Source organism: Perissodus microlepis, chromosome 22, assembly GCF_051167445.1.
Source record: "Perissodus microlepis isolate ML-2025 ecotype Zambia chromosome 22, ASM5116744v1, whole genome shotgun sequence".
Lineage (NCBI taxonomy): Eukaryota > Metazoa > Chordata > Actinopteri > Cichliformes > Cichlidae > Perissodus > Perissodus microlepis.
In genome coordinates, this window is record NC_140481.1 from 3,772,909 (window position 1) to 3,795,588 (window position 22,680).

The window sequence follows — 22,680 nt, forward strand, 5'->3', positions numbered from 1 at the left end:
CTACTTCATGTGATGAACGTGATTGAACACACACACACACAGAAATAGGAGAGACGGCAGCAAAATGGATATTTTGTTAACAAAGAGCACTTTTTTTGCAGAGAGCAAAGTGAATGTTACGTTGTATTTGTTCAAAGACGCCATTGCTGCTGTTTATATTTTATTAATTTTTTGCTATGATTTCCTTTGTTCATATTTGTTTTGCACAACATTTAATTTTTTGTTAAAAACAGAAGATTGTACTACAATGTTATTGTGGATTTTGTTTTGTGAATGAAGAGCACTTTTTGGCAGAAAGCAAAGTGAATGTTACATTTTGTTTGTTTAAAGACACCATTGTTGCTATTTATTTGAAATGTTTTGTTAACTTTTCCTTAATTTTATATATGTTTGCACATTTCATTTCTTGTTAAATGCTATCTCTAGTGTATTGATTGTACGACCTCTACAACTTTATTTTGCAAATTTTTTTATTAAAAGGTCTTTAAATGAAGAAATTTGTGTTTTTCATTGATATACATAAATTAGTAAATGTGAAATTGCTAAACAAGTCAAAAAATATCGAAATAATCGATAATCGAATCAAATCAAAATCGAATCGGATTGAAAAATTAATCATTAGATTAATCGATGCATCGAAAAATTAATCGCATCGATTAGGAAAATAATCGTTTTGCCCAGCCCTAGTGATGGGCTGAGTTGAAAAAGCAGGAGGAGTCACAGGAATTATTACAAAAATAGGGTTTTCATTTATTTAACCCAAAAAATCTTTCATGGATGGCCTTCGCCTCACGGTAATGCACCAAAGCTTTATCTGCCACCCTCCAGCCCAGAGGAACGAGACGCTCTTTTAAAATTGACATTCTCCTCCCTGGCAGCGTCCCCAGCAAACCATGTGGAAGTCAACCTGACCGCGGAGCTACTCATGCAGCAAGGTGGTTCCCCTCTCTTCCTAATCTGTCTTGGGTGTGTGAGGGCTCAGAGAAGCACTTCCAGTTCATTAACAGCGGCCTCCCATGGACGAACGTGATAGAGCCTGCCTGAAACTAGGAGAAAAATTGAAACGGGAGTGGCATTCAGGGAGGGAAACGTGGGTGTACGGGGCGCGGGAGCCAACCCTGATGCGCGGCCTGTGAAATGCGACCCAGGGGTACTCTGGGACCCCCGGGGTCCGGAGCTGCCCCGAAGGGGAGCACAAGGGTTAAAGGAAATGTGCCATCTTTCTGCACCTTTGGTAATCACATCCCATTTGCTTTGCCATTCATGCAAATTTTGACTAAGGGTCCCCAGCCTCTGCATGCCATTTTATATACTGTTGCAGAGTCAGTCACAAACCAAACATGAGAAGACAAAACAAAATCTTAACTTAAATAACGTCTTAACATTATCAAGGTAAACTTATTTTAGAAGAGGTCTTTAAAAAAGATTTTTACAAGCAGACCTTCAATTCAGAGTGACAATCGTGTTGTACACAAAGTTTTTAACATCTTTCCATGAGCGATTAGCTAGGTCTTTTTCCACTTCTAAGCATTTCATGCAGTGTTCTTTTTTTGGAACTTTGCGCTCTGCTACAAATTTTCCCAACCGTCTTTGCACTGCCGTCTTCTCTGCTTCACTCCATGGCCTCCTGACCTTCGCACAGGGGATCTCTACAAATAACACAAAAGACAACATGGACTGTTAACTTTACAACATGTATGTAACCGTAGATTTTGTTTGTTTGTTTTTTTAAATGGGGTTCTGCTTGTGTATATTTACAGAAAATGCCTAACCAAACGGTAGGTTCAACAATTTACTCAACATTTTGTATCCAAGATATGTAGTAAGCAGTTTAAAATTAAGTATTTTGAGTTTACAGAAACATGAGATCAGTTGTTGAGTAATATACTTAGAGTGAAACAGCAGCCAGTTTACTTCTATACATTTTGTTTTCACAGGTACTTGTTGCATCTAGCCTTTTAAAATAAGATACTAACTAGTTATTTCTGCTAAAATCATTCACCATAACAATATTGTTGTAAACAAAACAAAAAAAAAAACCCTGTCAGACTTTAATAATTTGCTAACAAGGCAAATATTTCTGATGTACTAGTAATAAAAAAAAAAAACTGTGCTGTTGGTAGTAATCATAATCAGCCCTAAATATATGCTTTAGCAAAAAGGAAAGTTTGAAGCCTAATCTTAAAAGTAGAGATAGTGTCTGTCTCCCGAATCCCAACTGGAAGCTGGTTCCACAGAAGAGGGGCCTGAAAACTGAAGGCTCTCCCTCCCATTCTACTTTTTCAAGGCCAAGTACAATAACCCAAGTTTTATCTCAATTTAGAATCAGAAAATTAGAGGTTGTCCAGGTCTTTATGTCTTTAAGACATTCCTGTATTTTATCTATCCATGAAGCCATAAAACAGGAAGTGATACGATACCAACAACACCAAGTGAAAGAACCAGTGAGCAGTCAGTCAGCAACCATGTAGTCTACTTGATGAGCTTTGTTGCTTGTACTTGCCGTTTCTTGCTGTCTTTTCACAAACCTCTCACTGAAAATGATGGTCCAGACTGTCAATCTAGTTCACTTTAAAGGTTTTGATTTTAAAACACAACATCTGTGTGTCATATTGGTGGAAACTAAAATATTCATTGTAAGAAAATAACATTGATGTAAAGTAGTTGTCTTTAAGTGGTAAATCATAGGACTAGTGATGGGATTTCCGGCTCACTAAAAAGAGCCGGCTCTTTTGGCTCCGAACCGGCTCTTCAGGTTGTTTTGTTGCTTTAATTAATTTATTATTAACAATAATATAAAATTATGCACAAAAGGAATTACTAATGTAAAAAAAAAAAGTGGTTTTATTTATATATGTTTATATATAAATATATGCGGTGGCCCCTAGAGACAAAGCAAGTACAAACTCCAAAAAGCACATACAAATTCCAAAACATGTACAAACTCCAAAAGACATTTCTAGCGTTAACTGAACTTCCAAAACAGAGCTACCTAGATCACTTAAATTACACAATTGAAAGCATATGTGTATGGTTTGTGTATTTATACACAAGCACTCATATATATTCAAATAATTTTAAAAAATGTTAATTTACCTGTTACTACCACACACCAAATCCGGTCGTAGCCACTAGGTAACAAAAGCTCAACACTGCGCCTAGCATTCTGGAGCACTTCTGTTGTCTTTTGTACGTGCTTCTGAGTTTGTACGTGCTTCGGAGTTTTTACGTGTTTTGGAGTTTTTACGTGTTTTGGAGTTTGTACATGCTTCAGGGTTTGTACGTGCTTTGGAGTTTTTACGTGCTTTGTCTCTAGGGGCCACCGTAAATATACTTTTATTTATTCACTCCACATAAAATTTAATAAATAAATCATATAATACAAAAATCAACTATTCACATTTCAACTTTTAACTATTTCAATTTTTAGCTTTTTCCTTTTAAACAAATTTAAAGTGAAACAACACAAAACACTGCAAACCACAACACAATTAAATATGAATTAAAATATGAAAACAAAAAGAAGATGCACATTCTCTGTCATATGAGTCTGCATGAATAAACTTTCTGAATCCTTTATCATCCACAACTGAAAATAGTTGTGGATGATTACTTACCTTTCTAATGTGACGTTGTTGTCCCTGGCTCTCTTTCTCTCTCTTCCTCCCGCTCTGTTCCTGTGCTACTGTGAGTGTAACTACCGCCCCTCCCCCCTCTTCCCAGCGCAAAGCACAAGGCTCACGTGCGGAATGAAGCGAAAAAAGTGCGAGAGAGAGGGTGAGAGAAAGAAAGAAAAAAGAACACGGCTTGCGATAAGGAGCCGGCTCACGTTGTTCACTTCAAAGAACCGGCTCTAAGAGCCGTTTCGTTCGCGACCAACACATCACTACATAGGACCTTAAACAGGTATTTACTATCACAATATAACAAGACATTTTCAGCCTGTATTTTTTTTTTTTAAATTTTAATTTCAGACTTGTGAAATGACCTGCAGAACCCTGCCATGTGTTTTGTAGTGCTGTTCTTGCAAAGTGTGAACTTGTGCAACACAGCAGGTTAAACTAGTCACTTAGCAGAATAGGTAGCCTAACAAATCATAAATGTAACAATAAAAGTGAAGCAATCATTCTTTCAGCTGCACTCTTTAGGGGTCACCACAGTGGATAATCTCCTCAACCTCCTCCTATCCCAGCATCCTCCTCTGTCACACCAACCCTCTGCCTGTCCTCCTCCACTACATCCATGAACCTCCTCTGAGGTCTTATTCTTCTCCTCCTGCCTGGCAGCTCCATCATCAACATCCTTTGGCAGCCTGCACATGTCCAAACCATCTCAGCCTTGTCTCTCTTTGTCTCCAAACCTCTGACCTGAGCTGTCCCTATGATGTAGTCATTTCTAATCCTGTCAATCCTGGTCATTCCCAATGTCATAGCTTTTCCTCACTACCATTTTGTAAACATCTCTTTTCCCTCTTGCTGCTTTCCTTCTATAACACATCACCCCTGACACCCATCTCCACCCTCCCTGAATTCTCCTCTTCAACTTACTGTAAAGCAATATTTAAACATTTTCAATAATTTTTCTAATTACCAACAAAATAATTCTGGATCAATATTATCAAGAGTTTTCTGTTTGTGTAGGTATATAGTCTGCCACAAAGAGCAAAATTATAAGGAAATAAATTCATGTCTACAACCTGATTCATATACTGCAAACACAAAATATCAAATACATTTAAAGCTGAAAACATCTCACCCTTTGCTTTGGCCACTTTGGTTTTTCCCCTTTTCCTCACAGCGAGTGTTACTTCCTTGGTCTCTTCTAAAACAGAAACAGTCAAAAAAAAGTGGTAGCTGTTATTGTACAAGAAGATTACTTGAATAGAATTTAATTAGAATACACAACAGTGTCACTACATTTCAGACAAATGCTTAAACTTACCATCTACATCTGCGAAATGCTGAGAACTTTCGTCTTTAAAAACAAAATAAATAAATAAGTAATGTGCCACATCATCCAAATTCACTGATATTTTTTCTGTTGAATGACTCTGGAAAATCTGACCTTCATCCATCTCACTGCCTCCTCCTTTCTCCTCCTCCTCCTTCTCATTTCCCTGAGGATCACTCTGAGTAGCTGCTATGGGACTTTCACCTGTGACTGACACCAGATGTCAAATATTAGCCATCAGGAGTATATAAATGGTAATTACTCTTCTTTTAGTTAAGATAAATTAAAAAATCCAAAGGAAAGAAAAAACACTGCACAGCCATTACAAGGTGGCATTTGTATAAAAATGCATTTGACAAATGTAACAGTTTTTAAATTAGAATCTGGGTTGTGGTGATAAACCCGCAGATTTCATGTGTTTTTCAGTCTATTTCTTGCTGTAATAAAAGAGTGTACATGATCAAGTGTTATCTGTTGTATAGATTACTGAGCACTGAACTCGGCCAACAGTGTGTTTATTTGGCTGTAACATGCCACCCAGTTCATTTTACCATTAGGAACCCAAGCTAACAGGCTAACATCAGTGTCTTATATTAGTCAATGTCACATACATAACTTTAGGCAGTTTATCATAAATGCTGCTTATTCATGAGACAGTATACCAACGGCTCTACTAGTGAGCAGGTAACACTTACAACCACTATCAGAACAGCCATCATCGCTGCATGTGAGGGCCACATTATTGTCTGCAATGTAAGAAATATTGAAATGATGCAATTTTATGTGGAAATTTGTTTAAAGAGAGAAGTCTTTAAAATGAAATTGCTGTAAAATGTATAACCTAAGCTAATTTCCATTGTCATGAGCTTTAAAATACACGACAGTAACAATGCACCAAAAAACAACAAGCAAGAGATCATGACTAGAAGACTAATCTCATTTTAAAACCAGTGCCCATTTAAATTTAAGATGACGCCAGTCAGGATTCAGACTGAGGTCCTCTAGTAAGGAATTCTACATGTTCTCTCCTAAACTGGAAAAGCTGTTTGCCCAAACAGGGATTCAAAGTAACATCCCTTTCCACCTGGAAGCTAATCATCTCATGAAGCCAAAAACTAAATGCAACCTTAAGGTCACTGAGCACCAGCTGCTTCTCTCTTTTTCACCAACAAATCGATTGACTCCTTCAAGCTCCTTCATTCGCTCAAAAAACACTGGCACTTTCCTGCCTCTCTTTCCCCTGATTCCCCCTGCGGGTTAATAGCTTGCTTAGCTCCTTTTCTAATGGTGACAAGGTTTCGTAAATGTCTTCATTAATGGGACTTGTTTTTACGTTCTTGTAGGTCTGAAGAGTCAAGCATGATGCTTCCCCTTCACGTCGCTTGTTAAAGACAATAACCTGTGCCAAAACAGTCTCGTTCAATGCCTTGTATGCTGCCAAATCCATGTGCTGCATCAGTCTCTCTCTTGCTTCACCTTCCACAGTATGGAGATGGTCCCTCAGAGCAATCACATTTTTGGTGAGGAGAATGTCATCCTGTTTATTCCACCTCTTTTCTTGTATTGTTTGGTGAGCACTGACAGATACACTGTTCCTCCAGTTTTTGTCCAGAAGTTCAAAGAATTGGCCGCCTTCTCTGCATGGTCATCGGCATTCATAAGAGTCTGTCCAATCAGGACCTCGACTGCTCCTTTAAGACAAAATCCAATTTTGACTGCTGTTGACGGTTTGCCATATTCATTTTTGCCTGGACTAAAGTTTGTAAGATGCTTGGCAACACTGACAACTATTATACCCGATTCTTTGATCCCCATGATAGAACAGAGAAAACCCGACTCAGGAGTGGTCAAAACATTTATAATTATTTATTCAATCATCTTCCGGAAGAGAGAGCCCTGCACAGCCCAAAGCCAGTTGCAGAATCTCTAACATTAGAATCTAAAAATGTGTCTCATATAGTGTTATTTTGGTACTTCACACGTCACACAGTTTCATTACAAACAACTCCTTATATGTCAGTAGCTTCCTCTTTTTCTGTCTAGCTTCCTCTATTTATTAATATGCTTGTACAGCTACACACAGACTTTCACTGTCTTGTCCATATCTTTTGCAGCTAATATGAACCGGCCAAGCTCCCTCATCCTTTGCGCAATGTATTGGTGCTTAGACTTCACACGGCCATGTCTTGCATATAGCGATTCTCCATATTTGCAAATCAGAGAATCACTCCTGATGTGAAAGGACACTTGATCTTGTCGCATGTTGTTAATAATAGTCTGACATCCTTTAGATGAATGATTTATTGGAAGCAGGCGTGCAGCATAACTCTGGACTCTAGGATGTCTATTTTTTGACGCACACGATTTTTTACTTTTGCATGACAACTCACGTTTCCATAATGTCTTTTTGCTATACATTCCAAAGCAATACAGGCAAGGTAAATATGTTCCTACTATGGCTTAATTAGATGGCTGCTTCCATGTTACAACTTGTCCTCTGCCTTTTTGTATGACTTTGCTGTTGTGCTTAAAGTCTCCTTTATTGCGAAGTTGTTCTAGAAGATCCTTCCTTTCTTTGGAACCTAGAGGGTAGCTAAAGGCATATGCCACATCACTCATCTCCTTTTTGTACATGTTTTTACAGTCACCTCTGATTTCCGTTTAGCCCGTTTAGCCTTTTTTTCTCCCTTGTGATCATTTCTCTTTCTTTTCCCATATGTTCTGGGTGTCTTTTTAAGAGTCATGTTTCTCAGTTCTTCATTATCACTGTCGCTATTGCTAGAAACGTCAGTGATCTTTAGTGTCTTACTTTGTTGACTGTGGGTGTCCTCATCACTTAAGTCTGAAATTTGACTTGGCACGTATTCAGAGTCTGAACAAATGGAGAAATCCAGCTCAGAGCAATCACTCTCCTCCTGAATAGGTAAAGAGAATAATCATCATAGGGATAGAGTTATGGAATAAAGCTGTAAAACTATCTTCCAAAAGTTGAGACGCTGTGTAAAATGCAAGTTAAAATAGAACGCAATGTTTTTCAAAGCCCACATCTCAGTGTATGGGGGTGCATTAGTGCCTATGGAGCTAGCAGCATGCACATGTGGAAACGCATTGTCAGTGCCGAAAGAAAATACAGGTTATAGAGCAACATATGCTCCCATCTAAACAACATCTTTTTCGGGGAAGGCCTTGGATATTTCAGCAAAGCAATTGTAAATCGCATAGTGCATGTATTATAATGGCATTGTTTCATAGTCCAATACTCTGAGTGCTGAAATGACCAGCCTGCAGTCAAAACCGTTCACCTACTCATAACATTTGGAGCATCATGAAACGAAAAATACGACAAAGGCGGCCCAGGACTGTTGAGCAGGTAAAATCTTACATCAGACAAGAAAGGGACAACATTGCTCTCAAAGTCCAGCAACTGGTCTCCTCAGATCCCCGATGTTTACAATGTTGTAAAAAGAAAAGAGAAAATTCACAGTGGGAAACAAGGCCCTGCCTTAACTTTTCTGAGACATGGTACTGCCATCACATTCAAAGTGATCCCATAATTTTCTTAAAAAAAAAAAAAAAAAAAAAAAAAAAATATATATATATATAAAATATATATATATGTGTTTGTGTGTGTGTGTGTGTGTGTATGTATATATGTATGTATGTATGTATATGTGTGTATGTATGTGTATATATGTGTGTGTGTATGTATGTATGTATATGTGTATGTGTGTGTGTATATGTGTGTGTGTGTGTGTGTGTGTGTATATATATATATATATACACACATACACACACACACACATATATACACACACACATACACACATATATATATATATATATATATATATATAATTATAATTCCCCACTCGCCCCTGTGGGCGGTCAATCCTTCAAGCTCGGGTCCTCTACCAGAGGCCTGGGAGCTTGAGGGTCCTGCGCAGTATCTTAGCTGTTCCTAGGACTGCGCTCTTCTGGACAGAGATCTCCGATGTTGTTCCCGGGATCTGCTGGAGCCACTCGCCTAGCTTGGGAGTCACTGCACCTAGTGCTCCGATTACCACTGGGACCACCGTCACCTTCACCCTCCACATCTTCTCGAGCTCTTTTCTGAGCCCTTGGTATTTCTCGAGCTTCTCGTGTTCCTTCTTCCTGATGTTGCTGTCATTCGGAACCGTTACATCGATCACTACGGCCAGCTTCTTCTGTTTGTCTACCACCACTATGTCCGGTTGGTTAGCCACCACCATTTTGTCCGTCTGTATCTGGAATTCCCACAGGATCTTAGCTCGGTCATTCTCCATCACCCTTGGGGGCATCTCCCATTTTGACCTCGAAACTTCCAGGTTATACTCGGCACAGATGTCGGACAACACTAGAGGCCAACTTCAAGCCCATAGCACAAGTTACCATCAAGTGTGGGATCTACCAAGGAGATGCTCTGTTCCTTCTTTTGTTCTGCATAGGCCTGGATCCCTTCAGTGAGATTATTAACAAGACTGGCTACGGATACCGACTACGGTATTTGTCAGCCACCTCCTTGACATGGATGACATCAAGGTGTATGCCCAGAGTCAACGAGACATCGATTTACTGATCCACACCACCAGGTTATATAGCAATGACATCGGAATGTCGTTTGGACTGGAGAAGTGTAGTCGGATGATAATAAAGAGAGTAGGGCTGTGCGATATGACCAAAATCTCATATCCCGATATTTTATTTCATATCCCGATATCACGATATAGTACATTTTCTTTGTATTCAGTGAATAGTTTATATAATCACCACTCCTTTTTTACCATTTAAATTAAAAAAATCAAAAATGAGAAGTACTCAATTTGTAATTATTTCTGTTCTTTTATTTAGAACATTTGAGCAAATGTTTGATTTAGAATGTAAACATAAAATGTTAATGTATCAAATATAAAACACTTTTCAAAAACAAATTACTAAAGGCTGCTATATAAAATGCCTGACATAAACAAAATGTGAACTGTAGCAGCAATTTTTAACTCATGAAAGTGGCCACTTTCTCATTACATTCATATATTGTTTTAGTAAGTATCCAAAACATACAAGTTTCATTATATAATTTTTCAAGGGATCTTATCTGTTTTCACTCTTGTATGCTTTTCATACAAGTTTCACACAAGACAGATACAAACTTTATAAGATTTATATATATCTTTTCCATATGGGATAACTCTCACAACATATATTAAATATAAAAGAATCAAAGCACTAACAACTAAACTATATAAGGCCAATAAACCCTTTAAACAAAATAAATACAAGTCTAACATTAACTGTCAAAACCAAATGTAAACATTGTACTTCAAACTGTAGCAGCAATAAGACTTACGACAAAAATATATTAAATATATAAATAAAAGAAATTCCAGGTTTGAATTTTAGCATTATATGAAAATAACAGTAAAGACAATTCAAACAAAAATAAATACAGGCCTGTCATATACATTAGTGTATAAAACCCAAAATGTAAACATGATTTTTTTCACACTTAAACTATAGCAGCAAACTGAGTTTGACAAAACAAATATATAAAACCTATAACAAGCAAACAATACATTCCAAGAAGGAATTACAGCATACAAAAACTAACTTGGCAAAACAGTGCTTCAAAATGTTTGCCCCATCTTGCTGAATCTCAGGGAATATCCTTTAAAGGTTGAGAGCCAGGAAGTTGGTCATCTCTTTCTGGTTTAAGTGCAGACCTTTGGCATGTTACAGTGTTTCCACTTGTACTGAATGCCAGCTCTGAGGGTGCACTTGTGGCAGGAATACACAGGTATTTTTTAGCCAGCTTAGCCAATAGTGGGAAATGTGCCTCATGCTGCTTCCACCAATCCAGAGGGTTTGTTTCTGGGCAAGCTTCCAAGGTTCGGAGTTATTGATTGAGCTCCTTTTCAACTGAATCTCTAGTTAACAGAGGGGCTGTTTGGCATTGTGTTGTTTTTTTAAAGTAGCTGCTCAAACTCTTCCTTTGTCTCTTAACACAAACCTCTGGATCATCTTTAGAAGCTCCAGCTGATGGAAGGGTGGCTGCCTCTGCTGATGCCGTCTGTTCAGCCACCAGGTTCTCCAGTTCTGACATAACTCTGGTCTTGATGTTCGCAACCTTCTCCTCTTTAATATATGTTGTTTTGAAACGAGGGTCAACAAAGGAGGCCATGTCAAGCAGCTCCTCTGTGGTTTGGTCATCATATTTGTCATTTAAATAATTCAGGATGCCCTCTTTGATGGTGGTGGTCAGCTGTGTGTCATCATCCTGAGGCTTAAGCACTTGAGTGTTAAATAGATGGAGGACTGCTTTCAAGTATGACACACTGGTATAATGCTCCCCAGATAAAGCATCCGTAAATTCCGTGAGAGGACTCAGTGCTTTATTCAAGGATTCAAGAACATCCATGTCCTGCCATGTTAGGACTAGATGTCTTGTTTTTTTGTCTGCACGGAGAACCTGTGAGAGCGCTTTCTCTTGCTCTATAACTCTGTTAATTATATGTTGCAGGGAGCCCCACCTGGTAGGGGTGTCTGTGATAAGCTGGTGAGAAGGTAAGCCCAATTCTGCTTGAACCTTGGCCAGTTCATGTCGTCTTTTCCATGAATTGGAGAAGACACTCACCAATCGCTTGCAGACACCAACTGCTCGTTCCACCTGAGGTAGTTTCAAATTCCTCTCTGTGTAAAAAAAAATGTAAGATACATATATTGATCGGTTACACTTTAAGGCAGAAGTAACATTTTTTTAGGCTACATTCTAGTAAAATATTAATTTGCACATCGTAGTGTGGCAAATCTCCGTTAATGAGTTACAGCTGATCGCCCCGTGCGCGGGGCTGGACGGCGCTAACGGAGACTCGTTAACGGAGATTTGCCGTGTTAATGCAGTTGTGGCGTAAACGTAATTTTAACAAGATTAACACTGACAGCAAACGCTGCAGGGAAAATTATGCCTTAAGCAAATTGTTTTGGTAGCAATTAATCTTCCAAGCTTTTAACATTCTCGTTTAAATAGTACCTTTAGAAGTGTAATATCCTACGTGGCCTGCTATTGTTTATTATTACTGAAATATAATTTTGCATTTAGACACTCACCAATGGCTAGGTGGAGACGGTGACCAAAACACTGTAAGCGTGTCCACTCATTCAGCTGAAGTGCAAGGATGTTGTTTGCAGCATTATCCGTAGTGACACACACCAGACGATCCTCATGCAGTCCCCACGACACAAGAGCTTCCCTGAGGCCTCTGACTATCATTTCTCCTGTATGATCATCAGGAAAATAACTTGTCTGCAAACATCGACTGTAGAGTGTCCAGTCTCGGATGAAATGCACTGTCAAGCTCATATAAGGGTGCGTTGTGCGGCTCGTCCACATATCCGTTGTTGCAGCGTAGTATGCAATGTTGCGGACTTCATCCTCTACTTTGGCCCTACACTCATAATATAAACGAGGCAACTCAACTTATGTGAAATGTTTTCGGCCGGGAATTATGTACCTGGAGTCGAGCAGTTTTATTAATGCGCAAAACCCCTCTGTAAAAGGGGACCATATCTTTGCACATGTAAGTTGTAATGGCCGCTGTTATGTCCTTCCATCTTCGCGAGTCTTTCTTATAAGCCGGCCCACGGGCAAAAGCCTGTTCTAAGGTTTGAGTCCGTGGTGTATTTTGAGCACCTGACGGCTCTTTTTTGCCTCTCAGTTGTAAACTCTCTGCATGCTCGCTCACATGCTTTTTGCAGAGGTGGTAGAAGAGGTTTGTCATGTTGGAGTCTGTGGTAGCGATCAGTTTGCAGCATAATTTGCACAGTACCGTTTTCTGGTCCGTGTCAGACTCTTCAAATCCAAACCATCTCCATATTACAGAGGTAGCCCGTCATTTAGGAACAAGGTCCTTCTGTGTGGAGCTACCTGGTGTTGCCTCGTCTTCAATCAGCCATTCTAGTGTGTCTGCATCCACGTGGTAGCCATCAAAACAATGAAAAAAATATTGCCGTAAACGGTTTATTTTGCGACACCACGAAACAAACGATAGCGTAATGTGCAGCGATAGATGTTTTCATATCATCATCCGATATATATCGTTATATCGAACAGCCCTAAAAGAGAGGTAAGGTAGTCAGAACTGAGAGGATTGAACTACCAGAAGGTAACTGTGGTGTGAATAAGGCACGGCGGGACCACAGATCATCATTTAGAGCCATTTTATTCAAATCACACCACAACACACCCCAACCCCTGAGTCCCCGTGTTTATAACTCGGCGGGCGTGATTAAGGATGCCGTGCAGGTGCGTCCGCCCTCCCTGCACAGCACCGCAGACCACGCCCCTCCACAGTAACATTGCAGACATAAAGGACAGCTCCAAATACCTGGGGATCCCACAGGCAAATGGGAACCATGAAGAGGCCACTAGGAAAGCTAGCAATTAATGGTAATTTGGAGATTGGTCTGTAACTGCTCCAAAGAGAGTGGTCTAGCTGAGGGTTTTTTTTAAGGCGGGAGAATAGCAGTGTTTTTAAAGCATGGACCAATAGACTGAAGGACACTTTTGAAAAATGATGCAGGTAAAATGTCAAGTGAACAAGAGGATGCTTTCACTGAATTCACTAGTTTTACCAGCTCAGGTATTGAAACAGGAGAGAAAGTATCCAAGATGATGGGCTGAGATGGGTTGGAGATAGACATAGCAGGTGCTGAATGTAAAAAAAGTCATTCTTACGTTATTAATCTTTACAAGCAGAAAAGGTAGAAAATTGTCACAGTCCTCATTAAATGAAATACGGACCACAGGTAGAGCAGGAGTAACAATGTCACTAATTGTGTTGAATAGCACCTTAGGATTACCTCTGCTCTTTTTAGCCAAGTGTGAGAAATGGGCAGCCCTCACATCTCTAATCGCATTATTAAAAGAAGCTAAAAGGTCCTTTATATAGAGGAGATGAACATTTGGATGAGTTTTCCTCCACCTGCGCCCTGCTTTACGACAATCACATTTTAGACAATGAATACTGTCATTTAGCCAAGGAGGAGATTTCCACGAAGAAACTCTCCTCGATTTAAACTAACAAATTTCATCTAAAATAGGAAGGCAATAATTATTAAAAAGACTGGTTGAGAAATCAACACCATTACGAGGAGATAGCTGTAGGTTAAAAGCATCCGCAAATTTCTCCGCTGTGGAGGAGTTTAAGGCTACGTTCACACTGCAGGTCTTAATGCTCAATTCCAATTTTTTGATCAAATCCGATTTTTTTGTCTGCTTGTTCACACTACAAATAAAAAGCGACAGCAAACGCGCTCTAGTGTGAACCCTCAAAGCGGCCCGCATGCGCAAAAGAAGACGTCACACACAACGCGTTCTGTTTAGACCCAGAGCAAACAATATTGTTTGACTGATGGCCCTTAATATAAAGACTTCGGACTTACGTTTCCCAATTTTGCTTTAAGTTATTTTGTTATTTACATAATAATGTAAAACACCTAATAATTATCCTTATTGCTGTTTTAGAGAGGAGCGGTGGATGGCCAGGAAGCATTCGCAATGTCTTCTCTGGAGCTGATAATTGGCGTCTGTCTTGTGTCAGTGACGTAAAAGACGGATTTAATGCGACCTGACCGTTCAAACAGCAATCGCTTTCTAAACCATCAGATATGTATCGGATTCAGTACCACATACGAAAGTGACCCAGATCGGATTTGAAAATATCGGATTTGTGCCGTTCACACTGTCATACCATGATCGGATATGGGTCGCATAGGGTCAAAAAAAATCAGATTTGATGCGCTTTCGCCTGCAGTGTGAACATAGCCAAAGATCCCAGAGCTAACCATCCATTGAACAGGGGACAAAAGCTTTAAAGACATGTTAAAAAGGTTAAAATGGTGATCAGAAATAAAAACGTCCTCAGAGCAAATAAAAACAAGGTCCAGTGTGTGACCTTTGCTATATGTAGGAACGGACAAATGCTGAGCAAAATGAAAAGAATCCATAATGTTGATAAAGTCTCTGGCGAAGGGGTCAGAGTCATTATCAATTTGTATATTAATCTCATGAGCCCCAAAGTGTTTTCTGAGCTTCCTGCTCAAAAATGAAATGCCCAAAATGAATGGAGTACTTCTATGCAATTACAAACTCTGTGTATACAATCAAAATAAAGCTAACACTTGTGAAATTTAATCAGAGGCATAAATATTGCAAAAAATTTTACTGTGTCAAAATTAATGAGACTGGAACACAGAAAAAGTAAATAGATTTTATCCGCGCCTAATTTTGTTATTTATTTTTTAGCATATAACCCTTTTAAAAATATGCTTTTTTTTTTATGCTAAACATCATCTGTGCAAAGATTTGTTTCTAAAGTGAAACAGTGAAAAATTACAGCTCTGTCAATACATAAATACCCAGACATACAGAAATGTCCAATTTTGCGACAGGTAAGCGGAAGTGACGGACAAGGTAAGCAACTCATGTTGTAACTGACGTCAGACGCCGGAGATTTTGGCGGAAAATTAAAGCAAATGGTAGTTTAGATTTGAACAAATTCATTTAAGCTTCAGTATTACCAAATACACTTATCAATTGTCTCATAACTAACAATATTTGTCTAAATAATCTCCAACATCCTGGAGAACAACGGGGAGAGTTTAGAGGCTCTCCAAGATTATATTGATCAGTGCTTTCAGGATCTCGTGATGAAGAAGGCCCAGAGTGCAGCTTCCCCGGCCAAATCTGAGACGCCGTCGTCGAAAATACAACGCCCGGCAGATTCCCCCGGTACAACATCGCCAGCCGGCAAAGATATTGCCGAGATACTGGAGTCAATCGACAAGCGATTGTCCAGTTTCGACGCAAGGCTGTCCTTGGTGGAGATTCTTCACCGGGAATTTAAATGCTTGCGAGAATCCCTGGAGTTCAGCCAGCAGCAAGTGGAAACGCTCGCTGCTGAAAATACCACGTTAAGGGAGTCGGTGAAATGTCTCACAGAAAATGTTACCCAGCTCAATAGAGAAAATAAAAGAAACAGTTATTGATCTACAAGCTCGTAGCATGCGTGATAATCTGGTATTTTCTGGTATTCCAGAAGCCGCTGGAGAGGATGCGGAGACCACGGTAAAAAGCTTCATCAAAACCCACCTGAAGCTGCCGGAGGACACGGTGAAGAACATCGTCTTCGATAGGGTGCATCGCCTCGGCCCCATTCGGGCTACGGCCGGGAGACCACGTCCTATCGTGGCCAAATTCGGCCACTTCAAACAAAAGGAACATGTGAAAAGCCGCGGCAGGGAATTAAAAGGAACGGACTTCAGCGTGAACGACCAGTTCCCCAAAGAGATTCTGCAACGACGCAGGGTCCTCTTCCCAATCCGACACGGCTTCATTCAGAAGGGCTCCCGCGCTGTCATCGCTTTGGACCGGCTGTACGTGGACGGACAGCTCCACCGCGACCCCGACATCACTCCGTGGCTGTATTAACTACACACCAGATAAGAATCCGCTACACCCTTTCCCCATCCACTCACACTAACTTACATTAACATCTGTTTAACTTACTAGTATCAAATCGCATCTTAAGTGTGATATCATAGCAGAATTAACACCGTCACTCTCCGTCAATGGTTTGATTGGAATGTTTCCGGGTTTGTTTGGTTTTTTTTGTTTTGTTTTTTTTCTTCTCGTTTTTTCTTCTCTCTTTTCCCCCCCCTTGTTTTTATGCTGCTCACCCTTGTCCTTGGTTTCTTTCTTTATTTCTTTCACTACTTCGATCACCTGCTTCCACACTCATCCACAAACAACATCCTTTATTTCGACACATAGGCACAGCACGATCACGCACAGTCATGCGCTCAACGGCAGCACATTTACATCAGTCAGACAGCGCACACAGACCTACAGGATACACACACTTAAGCCAAGCGTACTCATATTAGTAAATATGCAAACACAGGGAGCATCTCGCCACACATGTTTTTCTCTCTCTCTCCCTCTCTTTATTTATGAACAAGTGATGTATTCTCTCCACCTGTCTAAGCGACACACACAGAGTACACCCCTAGTTATGCACAGACATCTATGGGTGCACTAAGATTCGTTACATGGAATGTAAATGGAGCTGGCTCCAGAGAAAAGAGGTTAAAAATATTTAACCAACTCAAAAAACTACAGGCAGATGTTGTCCTTTTACAAGAGACCCACAGACCTCTTAGAGGTTCGAATGAACTTAAAACACCTGAGTTTCCTAATGTGTTCTCAGCTTGTTATAATTCTAGACAAAGGGGAGTAGCAATTTTAATCCATAAAAAAATTAATTTCACAGTACTCGATACAGTTATAGATCCAGAGGGCAGATTCTTAATCATTAAACTATCTATACTTGATAAAAAGCTATGTATTGTAAGTGTATATGGTCCAAATGTTGATGATCCCTCATTCTTTCACGTTTTTTCAGTGCACTCTCTGAACACTTAGATGGCACACTTGTTCTTGGAGGCGACCTCAACCTTGGACTAAATGAAGAAATGGATAGGCTCAATACAGCAGGAACTCAGCGTAATTGGCAGTCCACAAATATAATCAAACAGTATATGAGCGACTTTGGTCTTTGCGATGCATGGTGCTCCCTTCACCCCACCAGTAAGGAATATACTTTTTTCTCACATGTCCATCACTCCTACTCTCGTCTGGATTATTTTTTGGTCAGCAGTTCACTGCTGAGTGACATTTCAGACACTGAGATTCACCCTATAGCTGTCAGCGATCATGCTCCTGTATCTTTAACACTAATGCACAAGAATAATACTACGCCAAGTAAAAACTGGAGATTTAATACATCACTGCTTAAAGATGAAGACTTTATTAAATATTTTAAAAAGGAATGGACTTCATATTTAGACTTTAATGACACTCCCGGAACATCAGCTTCTGTTTTATGGGAAGCAGGGAAAGCTGTGATGAGAGGTAAAATAATTTCTTTCTCATCACATAAAAAGAAAAAAGAAAACAAAAATATTCAGGAATTAGAAAAAAACCATCAAATCACTAGAAGAAGCCTACGCGTCCCACCAAGATCAGGAAACATTGAACAAAATACGCAAAACAAAACTAGAATTAAATGAGATAATTGATAAAAAAAAACAAAATTCTTAGTACAAAGACTACGCTTACAAAATTATGAACATAGTAATAAATCCGGTCAATTTCTAGCAAACCAGCTAAAAATAAATAAAGAAAAAACAACTATATGTGCTGTTCGAGATTCATCTGGGAACACAATATATGAACCGAAACAAATAAACAACATTTTCAGGGATTTCTATAAAACATTGTATTCACCACAAATAAACCCATCTGAAAAGGAAATTGATCAGTTTTTAGACAACATAACTCTCCCAAAATTATTAGACTCTCAAGCAATGGCACTGGATTCGCCACTGACACCAGGTGAACTCCAGGAAGCCCTGATAAGTATGCCCAATAATAAGGCTCCAGGTCCAGACGGCTTTCCTGCAGAATTCTACAAAGAATTCTGGACGATTCTAGCACCAGTTTTTTACAGAACGTTGTTAGAAATCAAAGAAAAGGGCAGACTTCCATCAAATATGAATTTTGCAAACATTAATCTCCTGCTAAAACCAGGCAAAGACCCTGTATATCCCTCAAGCTATCGTCCAATATCCCTTATAAATGTAGACCTCAAAATAATCTGCAAAGCTCTCTCGAAGAGATTAGAGAAAATAACCCCCCTCTTAATTCATCCTGACCAAACTGGTTTCATAAAAGGTAGGCACTCATCAACAAATACACGCAGATTACTTAATTTAATAGACTACTCATACAGTAAAAACCTTGAAACTACAATATTTTCTTTAGATGCAGAAAAAGCCTTTGACAGAGTTAACTGGAAATTTCTATTTGCAACTTTACACAAATTTGGTTTTGGATCTTCTTTCATCAACTGGTTAAAAATATTATATAATTCCCCAACAGCTTGTGTCAGAACAAATGACCAGACATCCTCCAGCTTCTGTCTCCTGAGGGGCACCAGGCAGGGATGCCCACTCTCCCCTTCACTGTTTGCAATTTTTATCGAACCACTAGCAGCAGCAATTAGACAGAATTCAGCAATTAAGGACATAAAATGCAAGAACGTGGAACATAAAATCAGCCTTTATGCGGATGATGTGTTACTCTTTCTCCAAAATTCACAAACCAATATCTCTGGGGTGATTGAATTGATAAACTCTTTTGCAAGAATATCAGATTACTCAATTAACTGGTCAAAATCTACAGTCCTTCCGATTAATTGCTCCTTCCATAATTCCTCTTCTACTCCACTGCAATCGGGAAATATAAAATATTTAGGTATTAATGTTTCTCCCAAGCTTGCAGATCTAACTAAATTAAACCATATCCCACTTTTAAAGAAAGTAGAAGGTGATCTAGCAAGATGGAAATGTCTACCCATATCACTCATGGGAAGGGTTGCCGCTATAAAAATGATGGTATTACCAAAAATAAATTATTTATTCTCAATGATCCCAACTAAACCGCCGCAAGATTGGTTCAGATCTCTAGATTCATATATGTCCAAATTCCTTTGGAAAAATAAGCCCTCACGTATAAGCTTAAAAACACTACAAAAGACCAAGGATAAAGGAGGATTAGAACTATCTAACTTTCAGCACTACTTCTTAGCCAACAGGCTTCAGTTTATCTCAGGATGGCTAAAACATGCCCTCTTAGATGAACCTTGGCTAGATGTAGAACAAGCACTTTGCAATAATCTAGAGATTTCAGATCTACCATTTATCAGCTCAAACATCCAACGACATGAATGCTTCAAAAGCGTCAACATCAACTCTTCTCTGACAGCATGGTGGGAGTTTCTGAAATTGACAGAGTCTTCATTAATCCCATGCAAACGTACACCTATCTGGAACAACCCTGACATATTACAAAAAAATGATAAACTTTTCTGATTGGAGTGGTAAAGGAATCAAATATGTAGAACATATACTAGAAGGAACAGGATTTATTTCATTTGACAGACTAGTTACACAATATGGGATCAACAAGAAAAGATTTTTAGAATATCAACAAATTAAATCCATAATAAAAAAGAAATTTAAACCGGGTCAAGTTGAACTACAAACACCACCAAGTGTGGTTCAATTTCTTACTCTTAAAACCCCCAAATTACTATCCAAAATATACAGAATGCTTTCTAAAACAGATGAATCAATATCACTTCCTATTGCAAAATGGGAAGCGGATTTATCAGTTAACTTAGACCAAAACTTCTGGTCTCAGATTTGCTTAAAAACCTTTCATCTAATCAGAAATCCCAGTCTTCAATTAATTCAATACAAAATATTACATAGAGTGCACTATACAGGTCATCGGATGTTCAAGATGGGCTTTACGTCTACCAACAACTGCTCACACTGCCAAACCAATTCACCGGACAATTATATCCACGCTCTTTGGTTCTGTCCACCAGTTCAGAAGTTTTGGCGCGAGATATGTGAAGACTTATCAAAGTGTCTGAAATGTAACATTCCAACTTCCCCTCTAGTGTGTTTGTTGGGCAGCTTAGATAATGTCACTACAGATAAGAATATAGCCCATATGGTTTTCACTGCCCTATGCATAGCCAAGAAAACAGTCCTCATGAACTGGAAAAATAAAAATAATCTTAATTGTAACCAATATAGAAATTATCTATTAGATTACATTAGTCTTGATACAGCCTCTGCCACCACATCAGATCAATTGCTCTGGGCTCCTTTGATCAGCTCCATCACCTAGTGGGGGTGGGGGGTCATAGTTTGGTCCCGCCTTCACTGTTGTGATTGGTGTGGGGGTAGGGACAGGCTTAGGGCGTCGGGGGGTTCCCCAGAGGCATCTTCCTTGGGGGGCTCAACCCGGGGTAGCGGTCATGGCCAATTAGGGGCTCGGTTGGCTCTTAGGTGACGGTTTCCTCGTGGCTGCGTGCAGCGGGGCTAGGGGAAGTCTGTGCTGACGGACGTGGGTTACTGACCTGGTAGCCTGTCTGCCCCTGGGTGGGTCCGGGATGGGCGTGAGGTTCTGGGGGCACTCCGGCTCTGGGCTGGGGCCCTGGCCGGGCCTCGGGGGCTTGGGTCCTGGTTGGTGTGTTGCCGGGGTTGTGGGCGGGTGGGTGTATGGGGGCCCGGCCCTGGCGCAGGGTGCCGCCGGTGCGTCGAGCCACCTGGGGGGCTCTTCAACTGGTGGGGGAGGTTGTCACATCTTGCAGGAGCTTTCCTCTCTTCAGGAACTCTCTCTGCAGGAGGGGGAGATACAGGAGAGGTGGAGGAAGATCTCAGCCTGGGCGTCTATTGTCTTATGTAGTCTGGAAGATGAGTGGATGATGGGGTGGGTGCAGTTTTCTCTGTGGTGGGGTTGGGTGGACTGTCCCGGGCTCTGTGGGGCCGGGCGGCGCTGCTGCACTGGGCCCTGGTCCGGATGGGCGGGTCGCGGAGTATGGGGGTGCCTACTGGGGTCAGCGGGGGAGCTGGCCCCAGGGAGGGGTCACTTGCCCCTCCCTTCCTTCCCTCCCCATCTCCAGCTGCCTCCCTCTTCCCGCTCCACCACAACCACCCACACATGCAGGGCCTTGGAGTAGGGGTGTGTCACCAGGGTGCAGAGGAGGCAACCTCCCCCCTCTGTCCGCTTCTGGCTGCCTCTGCCTCAATTTTATCCCACAACTTAGACATTCACATTACTCACACTCTCATTACACATACATATAGGATCTTGGGGATGGGCACGCTACACGGAATCCAAATTACCATCAGGGTGTACACCTCACCCCTGGCGTCGTTGCCCACCTCTCAATTTTAAATACACGTAGACATTGAGGGCTAGCAGGAGGGGCTATGCGCTTACCTGCTGCTCTCTGGCAGGTAGCTCCATGCCCTCCTGGGTTTCAAATGCATCTAAGAACACACATGCATCAACACTACAATGAGCGGGTGGAGGGAGGTTTGGAGTCTTCTCTCACCCCCGTTCTCTGCGGCCTGCTGGAGCAGGGGGGCTAGGAGGAGGAGTTGGCCGTCCGACTGGGGTCTGGAATGTGGGGCCTCCCTGCTGCTGCGGAGTCGGGGCGGTCTGCTTCTCCCCACCGCAGGGAAAAGGGTAACACCACCTGGGTCTGGGTGCAGTTCCCCCCTCCAGGGGCAAGGGTACCTAGACCCGGTTCGTAGAGTACGCTTGGGGAGTGTGATTGTGTGTACAGCGTCTCTTTATGTCTGTCTCCACGTTGGTTGAGTGTGGAGTAAGTGCATATGAGAGCATGAGGGTGGGAATGGATGTTTGTATCTGTGTGTGCCTGTATGTCTGTGTCTATATGTCAGGTTGGGTATCAGACGCCACCTCTCTGGGGACATCTCAGGCCCTCCAAGGTTTGGAGGCCTATCTCCCCCCACCACTTCCCCTGCCGGTGGCGGACTTTTCTTTTAACTTTTCTGCCGTGCGCATGGAGCATTTAATTGGCCTCTGGCCCTTTAAACTCTGAGGGGCTGTAACTTTGGTTTCTTTTGGGCAATTTGCATGATTGACACATCTTTTTAATCGTTTGAGCAAATAGGATCACAGTAATGATGCCACGTTCACATCACTTCAACCAGTAAGAAGTTGCAAGGCCAAACCCCACGTGGGTCCAAATTTACTGCATGTGGCCTCTG

The 22,680-nt window shown here is 40.8% G+C and overlaps 1 protein-coding gene across 1 annotated transcript; it reads right to left on the bottom strand.

Annotated features, from left to right (window-relative positions):
- Positions 1-1,443: 1,443 nt before the first annotated feature.
- On the bottom strand, positions 1,444-12,355 carry LOC146362431 (E3 SUMO-protein ligase ZBED1-like). The gene is made up of 6 exons (XM_084920135.1): positions 12,073-12,355; positions 10,976-11,655; positions 7,760-7,865; positions 5,065-5,154; positions 4,756-4,821; positions 1,444-1,649 (listed from the first exon to the last, which is right to left on the bottom strand). The coding sequence occupies exons 1-6, from the start codon at positions 12,353-12,355 to the stop codon at positions 1,444-1,446; spliced, it is 1,431 nt and encodes a 476-aa protein (XP_084776261.1).
- Positions 12,356-22,680: the final 10,325 nt, after the last annotated feature.